The 24301-nt window shown below is 35.5% G+C and overlaps 1 protein-coding gene across 2 annotated transcripts in view; it reads right to left on the bottom strand.

The window, feature by feature from the left end:
- RUNDC3B (RUN domain containing 3B) overlaps positions 1 to 24301 on the bottom strand; it is a 198651-nt gene that overhangs the window by 39624 nt on the left and 134726 nt on the right. For both annotated transcript variants that reach the window (XM_010370648.2, XM_010370649.2), the window contains exon 8: positions 21971 to 22128. In XM_010370648.2, coding sequence (XP_010368950.1) covers positions 21971 to 22128 — 158 coding nt within the window. The remainder of the gene's footprint in view (positions 1 to 21970; positions 22129 to 24301) is intronic.

Below are 24301 nucleotides of genomic sequence, written 5' to 3'. Positions count from 1 at the left end.
CCACTCCCAGCTAAATTTTGTATTTTTAGTAGAGGCGGGGTTTTACCATGTTGTCCAGGATGGTCTTGATCTCTTGATCTCGTGATCCACCTGTCTCAGCCTCCCAAAGTACTGGGATTATAGGCATGAACCACCATACCCAGCCTTCTGTAATTCTTAAGATGTACTCCAGGATTACTTGTGAGTACTTAAATGTGCTCCAGTACTATTTGTGACACGGCACACTGAGAAAATCATAGGCTATCAATCTTCATGAAAATAACTATAGTAATGTAGAATTTTATGTAAATGGAAAGAATACCTAGGTAGCAATTACTGAAGGTCAAAGAAAGGGAAAGTCACCAAAGATAAAGGTGTTAAATACACTCTAACCCCTGACTCCCTTAGGAAAAGCAGGAAAACAGAGTTGCCTACCTCCAGCTTGTCTTTACTACTTTGAAAGAGCTAAGAGCTATCTGACAGATGCTGTTTATTGTTGGTCCTTGCCCTCTACTCAACATAAACTCTCTAAGGGTAGAAACTATATGTTTAATTCATTCTTGAATCACCAGCACCGAGAACTGGGCCCGACTCACCATACTTTCTCAATAAATATCTGTTAATAAAACAATATCAGAGAAGTTACAAAAGCAATTTAATACCAAGAGGAGTAATGAGAATTTATTCTTCCTTATTCAATTAAAGCTTCCTGGAATTAGAAAATGCATATATAGCTTGTGAATATCCTAACTTTTTCATAATGTTAATATTAAAATGTTCTTCATTCATGTGTTATTTTCAACTTTAGACACAGTCATGGGATAAAGATTTACTTTATATAACTTTACGATTATTTCCCCTTAAAGAAAACATAATGAAAGAAGCAACCTTAAAAGGAGACACGTGCAAAAATTATAAGTTATTTACTTATTTACCAATGAAATATTCTTGCCCACGAAGTTAAACCTAAATCTAACCAAGTCTCTGAAAGCAGCAATGGTTTTCAAACCTGGTTGCACTTTAGAACTCGACACTATCCTTTAAGAAGAAAGAGACATTAATGAGTAATTTAGAACTTAAAAAAAATGAAGTGACTCATTATTTTCCCCATTTTAAAATGTAAAATAAACCCTGGCTCCTTACAGGAGTGAATGATACAGGTGTGGGGCACCAAATATACAAGATGAACTTGGGATATCTTGTGCTAGAAAGTAAGAGTTATCAAAAACAAACGGTTCATATTAGAAGGACACAAGATTCAACATGAAGGGGCTTCAATTAGACAAAAACGGGGCAATTTGAGCATCAAAAATAAAAAGAAATGTAAGTGATAGAAGCACAATAAAAACATTTCTACTATAATGCAGGAACAAAACAAAACAAACAAGAAGTGTTTTGCAGTATCATACAGAAAATGGGTGGCCTATGGGGAGGTCAGGATCAGAAGATGACAATTCAAGACCTAATCATCTTTCTAACTAGAACACAGAGGAAAACAATAACAATCCTAATAAAATTACAAACTCAAATTTAAAAGGTTTGTTAAATTCCTATATAGAAAAGAAATATTGCAATAAATCTAGATTTTAACAACAACAAAGTAAAAGCCTTTGATATAAGAGAGTAAGGAAGGGTTGAGAATGCTGGGGGAGTTGAGGCTTGCCATGAAGGCAAGGGAAAAATGCACAAAGATGGAGTAAATACAGAGCAAGCACCTCCAAGTCTTAGCTAAATGAAACCAGTGGAATGTAAGGTGATCATGTACAATGAGAGAATGCCATCTGTTGGTGGCTTGTAGTATTTGATTGTATTCGTGTATTTTGCATTCAGCTGGTGTCACTTGTTGAGACACATTAACATATGAATCAAGGGATTTCCTTGCTACACTGACATCATCCCTTTATTTATAAATCTTGTGTAAGTTAATTTGCATTGTAAAAGAATTCTAATTGTAACAAGTTCAAAATAATAAAAGAATGCAAAATAAGAAACAAAAATCATCATCTCATTAGAAACCATTAAAAAGAAGCAGGACATCAGTGTCTTACTCTAAAACTTAACAATATTCCATAAGAACTGAATTTCAGGTCAATCACCAAAAAACCCTAACTGACGAGGGAAAGTTCTTCTTTATAGTTAATTCCAGCCAATAAGTATGAAATGACTAACAGTTGGGAAATCACCCTTTACAAACCCTAATTAATCAACTGCTTTAGGCAATGCTAATCCATGGTTTAAGCCATTAAATGAAAGGCTGACAGGAACTTTTACATAGGAGAAACTAAGCTGTCACCACCTGAATCCACTGCCTGATCTTATAATCACTAAAAGTGGGACAACCAGTGTGCCTCACAATATGATACAATGTGAAGTCCACAGCATCATCTACAAAATACTCCTGCTAAAAAAATTTAAACTTAAATTTAACCCAGTCCCATACAGCAGCAGTTCTCAGCCCTGACTGCCCATCAGAAACACCCAGAAACTACTTTAAAAGTTTAATTTTCTAGTACCCATATTAAAGAGAAACAGAAATTTTAATAATGTACTTATTTAACCAAATCTACTCGGGATAATATTTTACAATACAGTCTATATATAAAGTTATTCATATTTTCTAGCCTTTAAACTCTGCTCCTTTACAGCTATGTCCCCAACCTTTTCAGTTACTGATGTCATAAAATTACACCTTTATACACTTTGTGCCCCCAAACATAAACTAATATTACTTTTAAACACATTAGTCCCATAAATTATGTAGAAAACAAAATGTGGAGTTACAAACCAAATTAGCTTTTAGACTAGTAATTGTTTTCATTAAATGTATTAGTATCTTAAATCAAGAGAAAACAAAAGTTGAGTTACAAACCATTGTCACACTACTACAAGATTTTATAATTATCCATGGTATATCCTTATTGATATATTTATTTCTTCATACAGCTTTAAATTACGGTCTGGTGTTCTTTAATTTTACCTTGCAGGACTCCCTCATGCAAGGCAGGTCTAGTAGTAATGAACTTCTTCAGCTTATATTTACCTGGGAACACCTTAACTTCTCTCTCATTTTTGAAGGGCAGTTTTGCTGGCTATAGGAAACATGGTTGACAGCTTTTTTCTTTTAGCACATTGAAAAATTTGCCCACTGCCTTCTGGCTTCCAGAATTTCTTTCTTTTAAAAACTTTTGTTGGTACAGAGTAGATGTTATGTATTTATGGGGTACATGAGATATTTTGATACAAGCACACATTGTGTAATAATCACATCATGAAGAATAGGGTATCCATCCCCTTAAACTTTTATCCTTTCTGTTACCAGCAATCCGATTTTACTTTTAGTTATTTTTAAATGTAAAATAAGATTAGTATTGACTATAGTTAATCTGTTGTACTATCAAACACTAGGTCTTATTCATTGTAATTATTTTTGTTTTACTCATTAACCATCCCCACTTCCACCCCCAAACCTCCTCACTACTCTTCCCAGGCTTTGGTAACCATCCTCCTACTCCCTATGTCCATTAGTTCAATTGTTTTTATTTTCATATACCGAAAATGTGATAACATGGAATATTTTTCTTTCTGTGCCTGGCTTATTTCACTTAACACAATGGCCTCCAATTCCATCCATGTTGTTGCAAATAACAGGATCTCATTATTTGTTATGGCTGAATAGTACTCCATTATGTATAAGTACCACATTTTCTTTATTCATTCATCTGTGTATGGGCACTTAGGTTGCTTCCAAATCTTGGCTATTGTAAATCATGATGCAAAAACATGGGAGTGCAGATATTTCTTCAATATACTGATTGCCTTTCTTTTGGGTATATGCCAAGGGGTGAGATTGCTGGATCATATGGGATAACATTATTTATTTTTATTTATTTATTTTTTGGAGACAAAGTCTCACTCTGACGCTCAAGCTGGAGTGCAGTGGTGTGATCTTGGCTCACTGCAATCTCTGTCTTCCAGGTTCAAGCAATTCTCCCTACCGCAGCCTCCCAAGTAGCTGGGACTATAGGCATCCGCCACCATACCTGGCTAACTTTGTTTTTCCTTTTTTGTATTTTTAGTAGAGACGGGGTTTCCCCATGTTGGACAGGCTGGTCTCAAACTCCTGACCTCAGGTGATCCACTTGCCTTGGACTCTTAAAGTGTTGGGATTACAGGCGTGAGCCACCATGCCCAGCCATTATTTTTAACTTCTTGAGGAACCTCCAAACTGTTCTCCATAGTGGTTGTACTAATTTACATTCCCACCAGTGGTGTACAAAGGTTTGGTTTACTCCACATCTTTGCTAGCATTTGTTATGCCTATCTTTTGGATAGAAGCCATTTTAACTGGGGTGAGTTGTAATTTTGATTTGCATTTCTCTGATGATCAGTGATGTTGAATACCTTTTCACATGCCTGTGTGCCATTTGTATGTCTTCTTTTGAGAAATGTAAATTCAAATCTTTTGCCCACTTTTTAATCAGATAATTTGATTTTTTTCCTATTGAGTTGTTTGAATTCCTTATATATTCTGATTATTAACCCACTGTCAGATGGATAGTTTGCAAATATTTTCTCCCACTATGTGAGTTGTGTCTTTATTTTGTTGATTGTTTTCTTTGCTATGCAGAGGTTTTTTAACTTGATGTGATCTCATTTGTCCATTTTGCTTTGGTTGCCTATGCTTGTGGGACACTATCATTCCAAGAAGTTTTTGCCCCGACCAATTTCCTGGAGAGTGTCTTCAAAGATTTCCTGGAGGAGTTTCATAGTTTGAGGTCTTAGATTTAAGTATTTCATTGATTTTGATTTGATTTTTGTATATGGTGAGAGATACGGGTCTAGTTTCATTCTTCAGCCTATGGATATCTGGTTTATTTATAGAAAACACTGTATTTTTCTCCAGTGTATGTATTTGGCAACTTTGTCAAAAATAGATCCCTGTAGGTGTGTGGATTTTTTTCTTGGTTGTCTATTCTATTCCACTGGTCTACATTTTTTTAATGTCAATATCATGCTGTTTTGGTTATGATAGCTCTGTAGTATAATCTGGTCAGGTAATGTGATTCTTCCAGTGTTCTTTTTGTTCAAGATACTTTAGCTATTCTGGGACTTTTGTGGTTCCATATAAATATTAGGATAATTTTCTATTTCTATAAAGAATCTCATTGGTATTTTGATAGGAATTGCATTGAATCTGTAGGGTACTATGGACATTTTAATAATATTGATTCTCCCAATAATTCCAATGAACATGGAATATCTTTATTTTTTTGGTGTCCTCTTCAATTTCTTTCATTAGTGTTTTACAGGGTTTTTTTTTTTTTTTTTTTTTTTTTTTTTTTTTTTTTTTTTTTTTTTTTTTTTTAAAGTCAGACTGGCTCTGTCATCAGGCTGGAGTTCAGTGGTATGATCTCAGCTCACTGAAACCTCCACCTCCTGGGTTCAAGCGATTCTCCTGCTTCAGCCTCCTGAGTAGCTGGGACTACAGGTGTGTGCCACCATGCCCAGCTAATTTTTGTATTTTTAGTAGAGATGGAGTTTCACCATGTTGGCCAGGATGATCTTGATGTCTCGACCTCGTGATCCACCCGCCTCGGCCTCCCAAAGTGCTGGGATTACAGGCGACAGCCACTGTGCCTGGCCTGTTTTACAGTTTTTACTGTAGAGATCTTTCACTTCTTTGGGTAATTCCTAGGTATTTAATTTATGGCTATTGTAAATGGGATTACATTTCTTTATTTCATTTTCAGATAATTCATTGTTGGCATATAGAAATGTTCCCAATTTTTGTATGTTGACTTTGTATCCCGCAACTTTACTGAATTTATCAGTTTTAATAGTTTTTTGGCAGAGTCTTTAGTTTTTCCAAATATAAGATCGTATCATCTGCAAACAGGGATAATTGGACCTTTTTCTTTCCAACTTGGATGACCTTTGTTTCTTTCTCTTTTCTGATTGCTCTAGCTAGGACTTCCAGTACTATTATTGAATAACAGCAGTGATAGTAAATATCCATGTGTGCTCCAGATCTTACAGGAAAGGTTTTCACTTTTTCCCCATTCAGTATGAACACTAGCTGTGGATCTGTTGTATGTAGCTTTTATTATTTTGAGGTATGTTCCTTCTCAAAAAACTCAGTTTTTTGAGTGTTTTTTAAAATCATGAAGGAATGTTGAATTTTATCAAATGCTTTTTCAGCAATGATTGAAATGATTATATGGTTTTTTAATCCTTCATTCTGTTGATATGATGTATCACACTGATTGCTTTGCATATGTTGAACCATCCTTATATCCCTGAGATAAATCCCACTTGGTCATGATGAATGATCTTTTTAGTGTATTGTTGAATTTGGTTTGCTAGTATGCTTTTGAGGATTTCTGCATCAATATTCTTCAGAGACATTGGCCTATAGTTTTCTTTTTTTGATATATCTTTGTCTGGTTTTGGTATCATAGAAGGAATTTGGAAGTATTCCTTCCTCCTCTATATTTTGAAATAGTTTGAGTAGGATTGGTATTAGTTCTTCTTTAAATGTTTGGTGGAATTTAGCAGTGAAGCCATTGGGTCCCGGGGTTTTCCTTACTATGAGACTTTTTATTAAGGTTTAAATCTCATTACTAGTTATTGGTCTGTTCAAGTTTTGAATTTCTTCATGGTTCAATAATAGTAGGTTTTATGTGACTAGGAATTTATTCATTTTCAATAGATTTTCCAATTATTGACATACAGTTGTTAATAGTAGCCACTAATGATCCTTTGAATTGCTGCAGAATCAGTTGTAATGTCTTCTCTCTTTAATCTCTGATTTTATTTATTTGGGTCTTCTCCCTTTTTTCTTCATTAGTCTGGCAAGGGTTTGTCCATTTTGCTTATCTTTTCAAAACAACTTTTTCTTTAATCAATCTTTGGTATAGTTTTCATTTCATTTCAATTTCATTTATTCTGCATTTTATTTCTTTTCTTCCATCAATTCTGGTTTGCTTTTGCCTTTCTAGTTCTTTAAGAAGCATCACTAGGTTATTTATTTGAAGTTTTCCTTCTTTTTTGATATAGGAACTTATAGCTATGAAGTTCCCTTGTAGGACTGCTTTCAATGTATCCCATAGGTTTTGATACGTTGTGTTTCCATTAACATTTGTTTCAATAAACTTTCTCATTTCCTTCTTAATTTCTTCCTGACCCTTTGGTCATTCAGGAGTATATTAATTTCCATGTGTTTGTACAGTTTGCAAAATTTTCTCGTTATTGATTTCCAGCTTTATTCCATTGTGGTTAGAGAAGATGCTTGATATTATTTCAATTTTTTTGAATGTTTTAAGATTTGATTTGTGACTTAACATATGGTGTATCCTTGAGAATGATCCATGTGCTAAGGAAAAGAATATGTATTCTGCAGCCATTGGATGAAATGTTCTGTAAATATCTATGAGATCCATTTGGTCTATAGTGCAGATTACATCCAATGTTTGTTGATTTTGTATCTGAAAGATCTCTCCAATGCTGAAGGTGGGGTGTTAAAGTCTCCAAATATTATTGTATTCAGGTCTATCTCTCTCTTTAGCTCTAATAATATTTGCTTTACATATCTGAGTGCTCCAGTGATGGCTGCACATATATTTACAAATATTATAGCCCCTGACTGAACTGGCCCCTTTATCATTAAGGACTTTCTTTGTCTCTTCTTATAGTTTGGGTTGGAATCTATTTTGTCTGATATAAGTATAGCTACTCCTGCTCTTTTTTCATTTTTCATTTGCTTGGAATATCTTTTTCCATCCCTTAATTTTCATTCTGTGTGTATCTTTATAGGTAAAGTGTGTTTCTTATAGATAACAGATCTTTGGGTCTTGTTTTTTCATCCATTAAGCCACTCTATGTCTTTTCGTTGGAGAGTTTAGTCTCTTTACATTCAATGTTGTTATCTATAAGAAGGGGATTACTCCTGTTATTTTGTTGTTTTCTGGTTGCTTTGTGGTCCTTTCTTTCTTCTTTCCATCCTTCCTGTATTCCTTTTTGTGAAAGTGATTTTTCTCTGGGGTTATGGTTTAATTTCTTGCATTTTATTTTTTGTGTATCTGTTTTATGTTTTTCAATTTGTAGTTACCATCAGGCTTCCAAATTCTGTCTTATAACCAATTATTTTAAACTGATGACATTCATTACATAAACACACACACACAAGCAAAAACTAATCAACACTCTACAATTTAATTTACCCCCTGCTTTTTACATTTTTGTTTCTCTTTATGTCTTACTGTACTATGTCTTGAAAAATTCTTGTAGTTATTATTTTTTATTGGTTCATCATTTAATCTTTTTACTTAAGAGTGGTTTGCATACCACAGTTACAGTGCTATAATAGTCTGTGTTTTTCTGTGGCTATTACCAGTGAGTTTTATACCTTCTGATAATTTCTTCTTACTCATTAACATCCTTTTCATGCAGATTGAAGATCTCCCTCTAGCATTTGTGGTAGGACAGGTCTGGTGTTGATGAAATCTCTCAGCTTTTGTGTGTCCAGGGAAGTCTACTTCTCCTTCATGTTTGAATGGTATTTTCATTGGATATAATATTTTATGATAAGTTTTTTCTTTCAGTACTTTAAATATGTCATGCCACTCTCTTCTGACCTGTAAGGTTTCCACTGAGAAGTCTGCTGCCAGACACATTGGAATTCTTTGGATGTTATTTGTTTCTTTTCTCTTGCTGCTTTTAGGACTCTTTCTTTATCCTTGATCTTTGCAAGTTTATTAAATGCCTCAAGGTAGTCTTCTTTGGGTTAAATCTGCCTGGTGTTCTATAACTTTCCTGTATTTGAATACTGACATCTTTCTCCAGGTTTGGGATGTTCTCTGTTATTATTCCTTTAAATAAACTTTCTAACCCAATCTCTCTGTCTACCTCCTCTTCAAGGTGAATGACTCTTAGATTTGCCCCTTTGAGGCTATTTGCTAAATCTTGTAGTTGTCCTTTATTCTTTTTCTATTGTTTTGTCTTCTGACTCTGTATTTTCAAACAGCCTGTCTTCGAGCTCACGAATTCTTTCTTCTGCTTGATCGATTCTGCTATTAAGAGACTCTGATGCATTCTTCAGTATATCAGTTGCATTTTTCAGCTGTGGAATTTCTGTTTCTTTTTAATTATTTCAAAGTCTTTGTTAAATTTATGATAGATTTCTAAATTACTTGCCTGTATTATTTTAATTTCTTTGAGTTTCCTCAAAACAGTTATTTTAAATTCTCTGTCTGAAAGTTCACATATCCTTATTTCTCCAGGACTCCATGTTGATTTATTTAGGTAGTCCAGTGAAACTATGTTTTCCTGGATGGTCTGATGTTTGCAGACATTTGTCAGTCTTGGGGCATTGAAGAGTTAAGTATTTATTGTACTCTTTGCAGTCTGGACATGTTTGTGCCCATCCTTTTTGAGAAGGATTTCCAGGTACTCAGTGGGAGTTGGGCCCCAAGCCCAATAACATTGGTTTTTGCAGACTCATAGAGGTACTGCCTTAGTGGTCTTAAGGGAGGAGACCACCCCTCATATTGTCTTATGCCCAATTTCTGCCTCCAAAGAAAGAAGAAGTAAAAACTAAAAGGCAGAAATGAAATCCACAGGCAGAAAGCCCGGCGCCGCACGCTGGGCCTGATAGTTAAAAATCGACCCTTGACCTAATTGGTTCTGTTATCTACAGATTACAGACACTGTATAGAAATGCACTGTGAAAATCCCTATCTTGTTTTGTTCCAATCTAATTACCGGTGCGTGCAGCCCCCAGTCACATACCCCCTGATTGCTCAATCAATCACAACCCTCTCGCACCCCCTTAGAGTTGTGAGCCCTTAAAAGGGACAGGAGTTGCCCACTCGGGGGCTCGGCTCTTGAGACAGAAGTCTTGCCGATGCCCTCGGCCGAATAAACCCCTTCCTTCTTTAACTCGGTGTCTGAGGAGTTTTGTCTGCCGCTTGTCCTGCTAGTCTTGGATAAGATCTGGGAGAATTCTCTGGATTACCAGTAAAAGACTATTGTCCTTTTCCCTTACTTTCTCTCAAACAAACAGGGTCTCTCTCTGTGTTAAGCCACCTGGAACTGGGGGTGTGGTGATGTAAGCCCTCCTATGGCCACTATCACTGGGACTGCACTAGGTCATACCTGAAGCTAGGACAGCACTGGGTCTCACCCAAGCACTGCTGCAACCACTACCAGACTACCACCTATGTTCACTCAAGGCCCTAGGGTTCTAGGATCAGCAGATAGTGAAGGCAGCCAGGCTTGTGTCCTTCCCTTCAGGGCAGTAAGTTGCCCAGGCCCTGGGTGGGTCCAGAAATGCTGTCTGGGGGCCAAGGATGGCAGTCAAAAACCTTAATAATTTACTTGATGTTCTATTCTACTGAGAGAAAGCTGGCACTCAAACCACAATACAAAGTCATTCTTGCTCTTTCTTTAGGCAGAGGAAATACTATCAATATCAAATTACTACTCTTTCCTGTTGTAATATCTAATTTCCGATTAATACCCAAGGAAGTGCAACAGAACATGGTTTTACCTTTCTGGGGCTTAGCATTTTTCTCTTCTGGATACATTTTCTTGATTTTTCATCCATGTATGGATAGTAGATTATGTAATACATATTAATGTGTTTTTAATTTTAAATTTTAATAAGAATTATTACTTGCCAAAATGTACACATGACCAGATGAGTAGGAACTGTCATAATCTGTCCATTGTAATATAATTGTACTGTTGTTAGGATTCATACCACTCATCTTAAACTTGTGCATCAGAATGGCATAGTATCACTGACTTGTAGTTTGCAGGCTGATAGATCATGCCATCAGTACTCAAGACCAGCCTGGAAAACACAGGTGTTAATATGGTGTTAAATATGACAAATGTGTTCAAGCTTTGCACACTGTTCTGTGGCTATTTATTCCTGAGGTTGGAATGCATGTTTTACAAAGAATCATTTGTACAACAGATCATCTATCTGAAGGTCTATACCTCTAGATGTTGACAAAACCCCTCTCTTATATGTGGCACCCTTCAAATAACAATGTGATTGATGATGTTAAATCTACTTCAGGAGATTTTGAATCCAATGTAAAAAGAGAACATGCCTTATTATTGTCAATATTCTCAACTACTTGGCAATCTCAGGTACAAAGTATACATTTAAATATACGTTTACTGAAAAATACTAAATTCAAAACTGAAGTTTTTCCACCAATTAGCATAAATCATTTTGACAATAAGTTTTGAAAAGGCCATAAACAGAATATATTTTTTAATCTTTTAACAAACTTGCCATATACTGATCCAAAATACAACTGGTACTTTAAGCTTGTTTATATTTCTTTTATGGAATAAAATTTAATAGATAAATAAGAGTTAAAACAGTTACTGGAGCAAAATAAAGTCAAGTTGTACACAGATTTCCATAAAACCATAAGAACCAAAGTCTAGAATAATGCCATATCTCCCACTGAAATTATACTATTATTACTAATCATAATAGTAGAAGATTGAAATGATTCAACACTTAAATATTCTACCCAACAAAATCTTTTTCTCTTTGTTTTGGACACAGTGTCTCACTCTATTACCCAGACTGGAATGCACTTACACCATCATAGTTCCTCCCAAAAAACTAGGACTACAGGCACACAGCACCACACCCAATTAATTTTTCGAATTTTGTAGAGATGGGGGTCTTGCTGTGTTTTCCAGGCTGGTCTTGAGCTGCAGGTCTCAAGTGATTCTCTAGCCTTGGCCTCTCAAAGCTCTGGGATTACTGGCATGAGCCACTGTGCTTGGCCCACCATAATCTTAATCATTCAAATATACCTTTGTCAATGCCTTTTAAACTACTTTAAATTAATATTGCAGCAAACATATGACTGACAAAAAGAATTACAGTTACAAGTGATATCTGTTAAGAAGTAAACAAATATGTCTTACTCACATGCGTGGTACATACAAATCTATACCATTATTTTAAAGATTAATCCCATTGCCATTTGGAAATCAGAACTCAAAAGTGAGTTTCTTGGAACTTGGGGATAATATGATAGAGTCAAAATTCATTGTTTGATCCTTAGCATTTTGACATAAGGTTTTAATTTTCTACTTATCTCCCTGAGTGAATTTATGAAGGAGATTTTAAGGTTTCCATAAATAAAAGCAGAGGAATAAACCTTCTTTGAATGCCTTTTTTAAAATATACCTAACACCATTTAATACTCATAATGATTCACAAAGTAAGTATGTTATCTCTGTTATACAGATGAAGAAACAGAGGCTCCAAAACATTAAGAGCTCACAACTAGAAAGTGTAGAAATCTCTCAGATTTTCAAGAGAGCTTTAGAATGTTCCTATAATACTCCATACTAACTTGTACTCTGTTGCCCAAACTACAAAATGTATAGATTTTATGAGTATTCAAAGATGCAATAAAAAAGCACTTTAACAGTAATTCAAAATACATCTAATCATCAAGAAATTCATAAAAATAAGTGACTCAGGATTTAAATTGCCCAGGAAAAAAATCAACACAATGTAGAAGCAAATATTACATGCCTCACATTCTATCTGTCAGTATTCCTTCTCTGGCCTTTTCCTTTATAACTTTAATTTTCTCAGGGCTACTTTTTATCTTCTCAGGACTAACAAAGGAAATTTCAATGCTCAACTTTGATTATAGGCCTTCTTGACAGTTGATTTTTTAAAAAAATCTCAGCAAGATAAGGACAAAACATGTTCACTCTTTCACTATAGCTGCAAAAATATCCACACCATTCTGCATTTCTTAAAGCTGATTCTGATAAAGTAGTGAATTGTGGACATTCACAAAGAAATGCTCCTGTTCAGTATCCTTGAAAGTGGTTTTTGTACAAAAGAATCTTTTAAGACACCAATTTATGCCTTATGCCTGTCTAGAAATTGAAGCCATACTGTATGAAAGTAGATCTTTAACCCCTAAACTCAAGAAAATAGTCTAATTCTGATCAGTGGCCATAATTTTTTTTGTTGCTCTAGTAATAGTTAATTAAAATTAAAGATATTAAATTAAAGGTATTAAAGACAATTGAAAGCTTCCTTTGCAAAAATCAAGAGGATCAATGGCATTCTTATATCCAGAAATATGACAAAATCATAACTCAGTTAGATTAATTTCTCAAACTTAAAAGTTTGAAAGTCTTTGTTTCCTTTCAATCATCCAAAGTGAGATAAATGTGATCCATTTAAATTTAATTCTTCAAATGAAAATATCTCTTGAAAAAATAAAGTGATTTCATAATTATTTTTATGTTAAAAGCATTTAAACTACCAGTATTGCTTGCAAAAGAAAAATGAAACTATCTTCTTAATATTTTAATTGTAAAATTATAATTTTAGATAACCAGAAATCTGGTTTTTAATAACCAGAAATCTCTACTGTTTGGCTCTTGATATTTTTCTCCCTGCTAATGGAAGCAAGGGGGTTAAGAAAGGTCTTAACCTCTTCCCTACCCAGTGATGCCCCGTAGGACAAACTCTCTTTAAAATACCATAAAAAAGAAGAAAAATATGTAAACATAATTCTTTTTTTGACATAATTATTTTCATCGAGATACAAATTCCTAAAAAATATTAAACTTTTTTGTTCCTTAATAAAACTTTCTAACTTAAAAAAATCATCTTTTATATCTACTTAGTCTCAAAGTATCTCATTACAAAATAACACTGGAAGGAGGAAGTGGAGCTGGGCTACCACTGGGACAGTGTCTGCAGAGTCCAATTCTAGGAAAGTTTTTAGGAGGGAGGGGACAAGATAGCCAATTAGATATACCCAGGAAACACATCTCCCTTCAAGAGAAACCAAAATATCAAGTAAACCATCACATTTCAAACAGATTGTTTGAGAGAAAACAATGAAAGTTGAGAGAGACGTGATGCAGACACCAAGGTTGAAGAGGAAGCTGGAAAGCCTGCATAGAATCTCTTAACACAAGGACTGGCTCTTGGTCCTGAACAGAGCCAAAGTAAGGGAAGAGTGAATGAACTACAGAACACCACACCTCTGGGATCCTAACTATAAAAGATCCCACAACCCACACAGACATTTGAATCGGCAAAGGAATTGCCCACACAGTATGCAAAGGCAAAGCTCAAACCTGTGCAGAGCTCAGAAGGGTTGGTGGAACATGAGACAGCTACAGCAAAATGCAACCATAGGTTTCCATCCCCCAAGCCTCTCCATCTTGCTCTGAGTAACTGTAGCACCTACTGACTGCAGAGCCAGAGGAGAAAGTAGGGCTCCCTTTCTCATGCGATTGGGCAAGGCTGATCCACATGTCCCCTTGTCTTCCAGCTTCTCTCAAAGCCACCTGCCTCACCATTCCTGTAAGAGGGTGCACAGAGCACAGCCTCCACTGCTCCACCTGAGTGTTTTGCCACTGACCTGGGAGCAGTTTAGCTCCCCCAGCACAGCTGGTGTTCAATCCCATGGGGCCAGAGGACAAAGCTGCAGGCCCAGTCCCAACCTCCCAGGGTTGGAGTACACTGCCCAGGGTTTCAGAATTGAGATATGTGGTTAGAGCTCTAGTGAGGAGGGAGCCCCCACTCAGAACAGAAACAGGGAGGCGTGAGTTCATGTGCCGCCAAGGGAGCTGGGCATCCTTCCCTCCCCAAGACCATCCTGGGAAGGGTTCAGTCTGTTGGCCAGTTGCACCTTCTACTTGAGGGAGCCCCATGGCCTAGAACACCTGGGATAGCCCAGCAATTTCAGCATAGAAAGCTTGGGACAAATCTAGCTGGTTAGGTCTGTTCCTGGGGCAGACACTGGAGGGAGATCTGCTTGGGGGATCCCACAGCCATCTGCCAGGCTAAAAACCCTAGGCTGCAGGCACCACACAGGCTGTACATCTGTGGCATCAATACCCTGCCTGGGGATCCTCTGCCCTTGATCCGGTTCATCATCAAACCACCAAAAGACATATCCCACAACCTACTCTGACTCTGCCAAGCTCAGAGGACCAGTGGGTCCCCAAGGAGTTGTGAGTCTTTGGTGATCTAAGCTTCAGCTTGAGCTGTCCCTAAGGGAGGGGGTGTGCAGCCAACCAGGGTCCCCCTTAGGGCTAAGGAAGCATAGGCAAGACATCCATGATTGGAGGGGTTCCCCCAATACCTAGGAACAGGCTTAGTGAGGGGTAATCTTCTACCCTGCAACAACATTTTCCCCCTACCACATCTCCCCTCACCGCATCTCCCCTACCACCACATCTCCCCCTCCCCAAAGCACTGCTAGGAAGGCACTCAAATACAAAGGAGGCTTATAGCTGAGTAAGCATATCTGCCAGCCCTTACTCTTAAATGCCATCTACTGCATCACAGCCTGAATTACACCACCAAACAAAAATAAATTCCTTTAGCACACAATGCCTGTAAAACCCAATGAGGAAACTAGCCCAAACTAAGGAACCCATACAGAACCTTGGCCCTCTGAAAAGACCCAAAAACAAAGCCAACCAACTATACACAACAGTCGAACCCTCAAGGGATAAAAGAAAATGAAAACAAGCCCCATCCAAATGTGAGCAGTTTATAAAAGAAAAAGAAACACTAGCCCCCTCAGCTGAGATGAAATCAGCACAAGAACTCCAGCAATTCAAAAAGTCAGAGCATTTCCTTACCTCTAAAGGATCACACTAGCTCCCCAGCAATGAATCCTAATCAGATTGAAATATCAGACATGACAGACATAGAATTCAAAATCTAGATGGCAAGGAAACTTAACAAGATTGAAAAGAAAGTTGAAATCCATTTCAAGGAAGCCAGTGAAATGATCTAAGAGTTGAATGACAACATAGTCATTTTAAGAAAGAACTAAAGTGAACTTCTGGGACTGAAAAATTTCCCTAATCTCACTAGATAGGTTGGCATATAAATTCAAAAAAAATTCATAGAACCCTTATGAGATACTATACAAGATGACCACCCCCAAGACACAGAATCTTCAGACTTTCTAGGTCAATGTGAAAGAAAAAATCTCAAAGGCAGCTACAGAAAAGGGTCATATCACTTACAAAGGGGATCCTATCAGGCTAACAGGAGACTTCCCAACAGAAGCTATACAGGCTAGAGGAGACTGGGAACATATTTTCAGCATTATTAAAGAAAAGAAATACCAGTCAAGAATTTAATATCCCACCAAACTAAGCTTCATAAAAGGAAATGTATAATATTTTCCAGACAAGCAATCACTATGAGAATTCATTACCAATAGACCAGCCTTGCAAGAGATACTCGAGGGAGTTGTAGACACAGAAATGAAATAACAATCTGTATTACCATAAAAACACACTTAAATACACAGCCTGCAGACCCTATTGAGACTACACAATCAAGACTACAAAGCAACTAGCTAACAGCACCAGGATAGGATCAAAACATCAGATAGCAATATTAACCACGAATGTTAATGGTCTAAATGCCCCACTTATAAAACACAGAGAGGCACGGTGGCTAATAGAACAAGACCCAATCACCATCTGCTATCTTCAAGATAACCATCTCACATATAATGAAACCCACAGGCTCAAAGTAAAGACATGAAGAAAGATCTACCATGCAAACTAAAAACAAAAAAGAGCAGGGGGTCCTATTCTTATATCGGATAAAACATACTTTAAAGAAACAACATTAAAAAAGGACAAAAAAGGTCATTATGGTCATTACATAATGATAAAGAGTTCAATACAACAAAAAGACTTAACTGTCATATACACACACACACACACATGCACGCACACACGTGCACACACACACACACACACACTCTGACATTGGAGCACCTAGATTCATAAAGCAAGTACTTCTAGACCTACAAAAGACTTAGTCACACAATAATAGTAGGGGACTTCAACACCCCATTGACAGCATTAGACGGATCATTAACACAGAAAACTAACAAACTCTGGATGTAAATTTGACTTGCCCAATTTGACATCTAAAGAATACTCCACCCATCAACCACACAATACACTTTATTTTCATCTGCACACTGAACATATTCGATGTTTGACCATATGCTTGGCCATAAAGCAAGTCCAAATAAAATTTTAAAAACCTGAAATCATACCAAGCATATATGTGAACCACAGTGGAAGAAAAATGGAAGTGAATAGCAAGAAAATCTCTCAAAATCACACAATCACATTGGCATCAAACAAACTTACACCTGAATAACTTTTGGGTAAACAATGAAGTTAAGACAGAAATTTAAAAATTCTTTAAAATAAATGAAAAAGAGATACAACATACCAAAATCTCTGGGATGCAGCAAAAACAGTGTTAAAAGTTTTTATCAGTAAATGTCTACATCAAGAAGTTAGAAAGATCTTAAATCAACACTCTAACATCGTACCTAGAGGAACTAAAAGAACAAAAATAAACTAACCCCAGAGCTAGAAGAAGAAAACAAGTAACTGAAATCAGAGCAGAACTGAACAAGACTGAGACACAAAAACCTATTCAAAGGATCAATAAAACCAAACATCATTTCTTTGAAAGGATAAACAAGACTGATAGACTGTTAGCTATTATCAAAGAAAAAAAGAAAGAAGATCCCACTAAGCACAATGAGAAATGACAGAGTTGACATTACAACTAATCCTACAGAAATACAAAATATTTTCAGAGACTATTACGAACAGTTTTATGCACACAAACTAGAAAATCGAGAGGAAATTGATAAATTGCCGGAAACACACAACCTCCCAAGATTAAACCAGGAAGAAACTGAGAACCTAATCAGAGCAATAAACTCTGAAACAGTTATAAGAAATCTATCAACTAAGAAAAGTCCTGGAGCAGATATATTCACAGTTGTATTCTACCAGATATACAAAGAAGAGCTGGTGTCAATCCTACTGAAACTATTTCAAAATATCAAGAAGGACGGACTCTTCTGTAACACATTCTAGGAAGCCAGCATCATCTTGATAGCAAAATGAAAGACACAACAAGAAAGGAAAACTTTAGGCCAGTATCCCTAATGAACACAGAGACAAAGATACTCGATAAAATACTACCAAACTAAACCTAGCAGCACCTCTAAAAGTTAGTTAACTACGATCAAGTAGGCTTTATTCCCAGGATGCAAGGATGGCTAAAATAAGCAAATCAATAAATGTGATTTACCACATAAACGAAATAAAAAACAAAAACCATATGATCACATCAATAGACATAGAAAGCGCTTTCAATAAAATCCAACATCCCTTCATGATAAAAACCCTCAAAAAACTAGGTATTGAGGGAATGTATCTTAAAATAATAAGAGCCATCTAAGACAGACCTACAGCCAACATCACACTGAACAGGCAAAAGCTGGAAACATTCCCCCTTGGGAGGTGGAACAAGACAAGGACACCTACTCTGGCCACTCCTATTCAACATAGTATAGAAGTCCTAGCCAGAGCAATAGGAAAAAGAAATAAAAAGCATCCAAATTGGTAAAGGAGAAATCATATTGTCTCTCTTTCCTAATGATATAACTATATGCCTAGAAAACTTTGACAACCTCCTGATGATATAATTATACACCTAGAAAATCTTGACAACCACCAACAGGCTCCTAGAACTGAAGAACAACTTCAGTAAAGTTTCAGGGTATAAAATCAATGTATAAAAATCAGTTGTACTTCTATACACCAATAACGGTCAAGCTGAGAGTCACCTCAAAAACACAATCCCATTTACAACAGCCACACATGCACAAAATACCTGGGAATATATCTAAGCAATTAGGTGAAAGATCTCTACAAGGAGAACTACAAAACACTGCTGAAAGAAATGACATAAACAAATGGAAAAACATTTCATGCTCATGAATTGGAAGAATCAATACTGTGAAAATGACCATATACTGCCCCAAGCAACCTACAGAACAAATTGCATGATTGAATGCAATACCTATTAAAATACCAGCATAATTTTTCAGAGAATTAGAAAAGAAATCCTAAAATTCATATGGAACAAAAATAGCCAAATCAATCCTAATAAAAAAAAAAAAACAAAGCTGGAGGCATCACGTTACCCAACATTAAACTATGTTACAAGGATGGCTACAGTAACCAAAACAGAATGATACCGTTACACAAATAGACACAAAGTCCAATAGAACAGAACACAGAACCTAGAAATATAGCTACATACCCACAATCCATCTTATCTTTGACAAAGCTGACAAAAATAAGCAATGGAGAAAGGACTCCCTATTCAATAAGTGGTGCTGTGATAGCTGGGTAGCCATATACAGAATAATGCAACATATGGAAAAGAATTTATGACTAAGTCCTCGAAAGCAATTACAACAAAAACAAAAATTGACAAGTGGGACCTAATTAAACCAAAGAGCTTCTACACAGCAAAAGAAACTATCAACAGAGTAAACAGACAACCTACAGAAAGGGAGAAAATACTCACGAACTACGCATCCAACAAATGTCTAACATCTCGAACCTGTAAGGAACTTAAATCAACAAGAAAAAAACAAATAACCCCAGTAAAAATTGGGCAAAAGACATGAACAGATACTTAAAAGAAGACATACAAGCAGCCAACAAATGTGAAAAAAAAAGCTCAACACAATAATCATCAGAGAAATGGAAATCAAAACCATTCTGACACTAGTCAGAGGGCTATTATTAAAAAGTTGAAAAACAACAGATGCTGATAAGGCTATGGAGAAAAGGGAATGGTTACACTCTATTGATGGGAATGAATTAGTTCAGCCACTGTGGACAGCAGTTTGGAGATTTCTCAAAGAACTTAAAACAGAATTACCATTCAACCCAGGAATACCATTACTAGGTATATATCCAAAAGAAAATAAATTGTTCTGCCAAAAAGACATGCACTCCTATGTTAATCACAGCACTACTGACAATAGCAGAGTCATAGAATCAACTGAGGAGCCCATTCACAGTCGATTGGATAAAGAAAATATGGTACATCAACACCATGGACTACCATGCAGCCATAAAAAAGAATGAAATCATGTCCTTTGCAGCAACATGGATGCAGCCAGAGGTCATTATCCTAAGTGATTTAATGCAGAAACAGAAAACCAAATACCTCATGTTCTCACTTATAGCTGGTAGTTAAATATTCGGCACACGTGGCCATAAAGATGGCATTATTAGACACAGGGAACTACGAGAAGGGAGAGGAAGGGTGGGGGGTAAGGGTTGAAAAACTACCTATTGGGTACTATGCTGACTACCTCGGTGACAGGATCAATCACACCCCAAATCTCAGCATCATGTAACATACCCATGTAACAAATATACCTCCTGAATCCAAAATAAAAGTTGAAATTTTTCAAGTATCTACTTATAAATTATGTGTTAATTAATTTATAAGGAACAGAAGGAATAGCAGTAACTATACAGAAGAGAAAAACATCTTAACCAAATGATTAATATCATTAATAAAGGTCCAACAGACTATGTGCCTCTGGGTGTTCATATCCCCAATAGAACATAACTACTTATTTTGTAATCCAGCCAATAATGGATAAGCTCATTCTAATCATAAGGAAAAAGTAAACAAACACAAATTAAGGGGCATTTTATAAGAATTCTAGCTAGTTTTCTTTAGAAATATCAATCTCATGCAAGAAAAAGACTGAAAACTGTTTTAAGTTTAAAGTAGCTGACAACCACATGCAAACAGAATCCTGAATTGGACCCAGTACCAAAGAAATAAAATTTGTAGTAAGGGACATTATTTAGACATTTGACAAAACCAGAAAATGAATTATAGGTGAAAGTACATCAATTTAAATATCTTTAATTGACAACTGAACTATGATCACATAAGGGAACATTTTAGTTCTTAAGAATGACACTGAAGCAGTAAGGAATGAAGGACCATAATGTATGCAACCTCTCAAGTGGTTAAAAAATGTGTATGTGTTTAGGGAAAGGAACAGAATTATAAGACAAATGTGACAAAATGTTGAAAATAATGAATCTAGGAAAGGTTATATGGGAATTCTTTGTACTGTCCTTATAACTTTTCTGAAAATTTGAAATTACTTCAAAATAAAAAAATTTAAATTATTTTTTAAGATTACATATTAATATGTGAAAATTTTCACAATAAGCAATTGAACAAAGCAAGCCTGACAAAATACAAAGTACAAGCCTGACAAAGTACAAGTGCTTTGAACAGTGACAAGAGGCTTGTACCAGAAAGTAGCTCCATATACTGCTTTCTTCATCAAAAAAAAGTCTTGCTATTAAAAAATAACTCAGCTATCCTAAACTCTGCTTAGTGACATTCTGGCACAACCTAGTAACAGTTAACGTACCAGCACTATACTTTGAGTAGCACTAGTCTAAATACCATCTATTTATAATCAGTCAATCAATAACTACTTTAAGAATTATACATTCGCATTTGGAATAATATACACCAAGTTATAACCAGTTTATGCTGGGTAACACAACTGAAGGTAATTTTTACTCTCTTCTTGTATTTTCTTATTCTTATTCTTTCTCTCTTTCTTTCTTTTTTTTTTTTTTTTTTTTGACAGAGTCTTGCTCTGTCACCCAGAATGGAATGCTGTGGCTCAATCAGACATATGCCACCATGCCTAGCTAATGTTTTATATTTTTAGTAGAGATGGGGTTTTGCCACATTGCCCAGGCTGGTCTCTAACTCCTGGGCTCAAGCAATCTGCCCAACTCAGCCTCCCCAGTGCGGGGGATTACAGATATGAGCCACTGCACCCGGCCTCTTCTTGTATTTTTTTAACTTTCTGAAATTAACATGGATTACTTTTGTAATAACAAAAACAAAAGTAAACTTTCAAAAAATGTGTAGGTGAAAAAGAATTAACAAGCAATCAGATTTACTGGAATTTGCCTCCTATATTAAAACATGACATTTTGTCTTAATGTTTACATACTACCAACATTTTTCTAAAAGGCTTGTACTTACAGCTGATCTTGAAGCTCCACAATTATATATTCTAATTGTTCCTTCTCCAGTTTATGGGCCAGATCAGAATCTTCAATCCTTTGAAGTAGTATTTTATTCTGGGAGACAGATTCAGATAGTTGGTTCTCTCGAAGTCGTAAGAGTTCTTCAAGGTAACCCTGGAAATCCAGTATCATCAAGATATAGCAACTGCAAAATTCTAATACATATCCTGAAGATAAATGCTGAGTAGCTTAAATACTATTCCTATTTATATTGTAATGAAACAATTTCAAAGCATTACTGAAAAATTAGTAAAAAATTTATTTTAACTGAATATAAAAATATAACATATATTCTCCATTATTTAAAACTCTTCTTTGAAGTTTGAGAAACTAATTTGATGCAAAACTTAGTTAAAACATTGTAATTCTAAGCTTCAAAACAACTGCATGACTCCTAGCTTCAAAATACAGACCTAAAAACAGAATAACCAATTAGAAAGTTGCCTCTTTGTGATTATTTTTCAAAAACACATAGACATTAACATTTTAGCATTAATATGTTAGTGAGAGGTAGTATAATGTTTTGGTTAGGCCTGCCGGCCTAGTGTCGTATTCCAGTTTTACCACTTATCAGCTATGTGTCCTTGGGCAAGTTACTTAAGCTCTCTGTGCCACAGTTTTACCATCTAAAAAAAGTACGACCCATCAGAGTACCCCAGTTGGTAGGATTAAATGAATCAATACAGGTAAATTGCTTGGAACAGTGTCTAGTACACTGCATGCTATGTATAATTACTAGCTATTATTATTGGTAAACACGTAATAGGATATAAGACTTTTTGGAATGATCTCTTAACCTGTTACTCTTTACTTTTTCTTTGTCCTTCTGCCCTGCTTTCTGGGAAACCTTATTGAATTTATCTTCCAACCCTTTGTACTAAATTTCTGAATTCAGGAAATCATATTTTTAATTTTCAAAAGCTCTTTCCTGTTTTCTGATTGTTCTCTTCCCATGGCATTCTATTCTTTTTAGTTGCAATGTACTTTGAAATTCCTCTAAGGATTTTTAATTAGAAACTTTTTAAAGTATTCCTCTATTACATGTTACCCTATTCATGTGTCATTAATAAACTTTCACTTATTTTAGATTTATGATACATGTTAAGAGTAGTTAATACTATTCTTCAAGAGCTTATTTTTCATATTTCTTCCTGATAATTCTCAAATGTTTTTCTATAATAAAATCTCAGAAGTTAAATTTTTATAAATGAATATTTCATATATATACAGCTTAATATAAACAATATATATTCATAAACATTAGTAATTAAAGAATACTCACATATCCACAACCTAGATTAATCACCAATACTTTAAAAGCCAATATAATGCCTTCCTTGATTGTCTCCTCTGCAAAGGTAACAATATCCTAGATTTGTATTTATCATCTCTTTACTTTTCTTTCCAGTTTTACTATAAATATGTGTCATCTTAAACAATAAGTTGTTTAATTTTGCTTGGTTTTGTCAATATCCTTTTGAAAATGTTTTGTCTATATTGATGAGTCTAGCTATAGTTCATTTGCTCTAAAAACTGTATAGTATTCCATTGTATGAATATTGCAGTTTATTCACTCTTCTGTCACTGTTCTCTCAATGATCATTTGGATCATTTTAGGTTTTTCTTAATATAAACAATAATGCTGTGAACACACTGTTATGTCTCCTGGTACGCACATCCAAGGAGATATATCTAGGAGGAGAATTCCTAGGATATAGGCCGTGTATATCTTCACATTTACTAGATATTGCTATTGACATTGCCATTGTAGTAATCATTCTTACTACTGGTTTTATACTAATCACATTCCCACTTGATACTATATTCACATGATCTTATGTTAGTATAAAAGTTATACTGGGATTCATTAAATTCATTGAAAACTATTCCTTCTTTTTCTATTCTCAGGAACAGTCCATATAAAATAGGGATCACTCATACAGTTGAGTGCCACTTAATGATGGGGATATGTTCTGAGAAATGTGTTGCTAGGCCATTTTGCCATTCTATGAACATTACAGAGTGTACTTACACCAACCCAGATGGTACAGTCTACTACACACCTAGGCTAGATGGTATAGCCTATTGTTCCTAGGCTACAAACCTGTACAGCATGTTACTATACTGAGTACTGTAGGCAACTGTAATACAATGGCAAGTATTTATATATCTAAACATAGAAAAGGGACAGTAAAAATATGGTATAAAAGATTTTTTTTTTTAAAAAAGGCACAACTATGTAGGCCATTACTGTGAAATGGAACTTGCAGGACTGGAAATTGCTCAA

The sequence above is a fragment of the Rhinopithecus roxellana genome, chromosome 6 (assembly GCF_007565055.1).
Source record: "Rhinopithecus roxellana isolate Shanxi Qingling chromosome 6, ASM756505v1, whole genome shotgun sequence".
Lineage (NCBI taxonomy): Eukaryota > Metazoa > Chordata > Mammalia > Primates > Cercopithecidae > Rhinopithecus > Rhinopithecus roxellana.
This window is presented reverse-complemented; position numbering and strand designations above follow the sequence as displayed.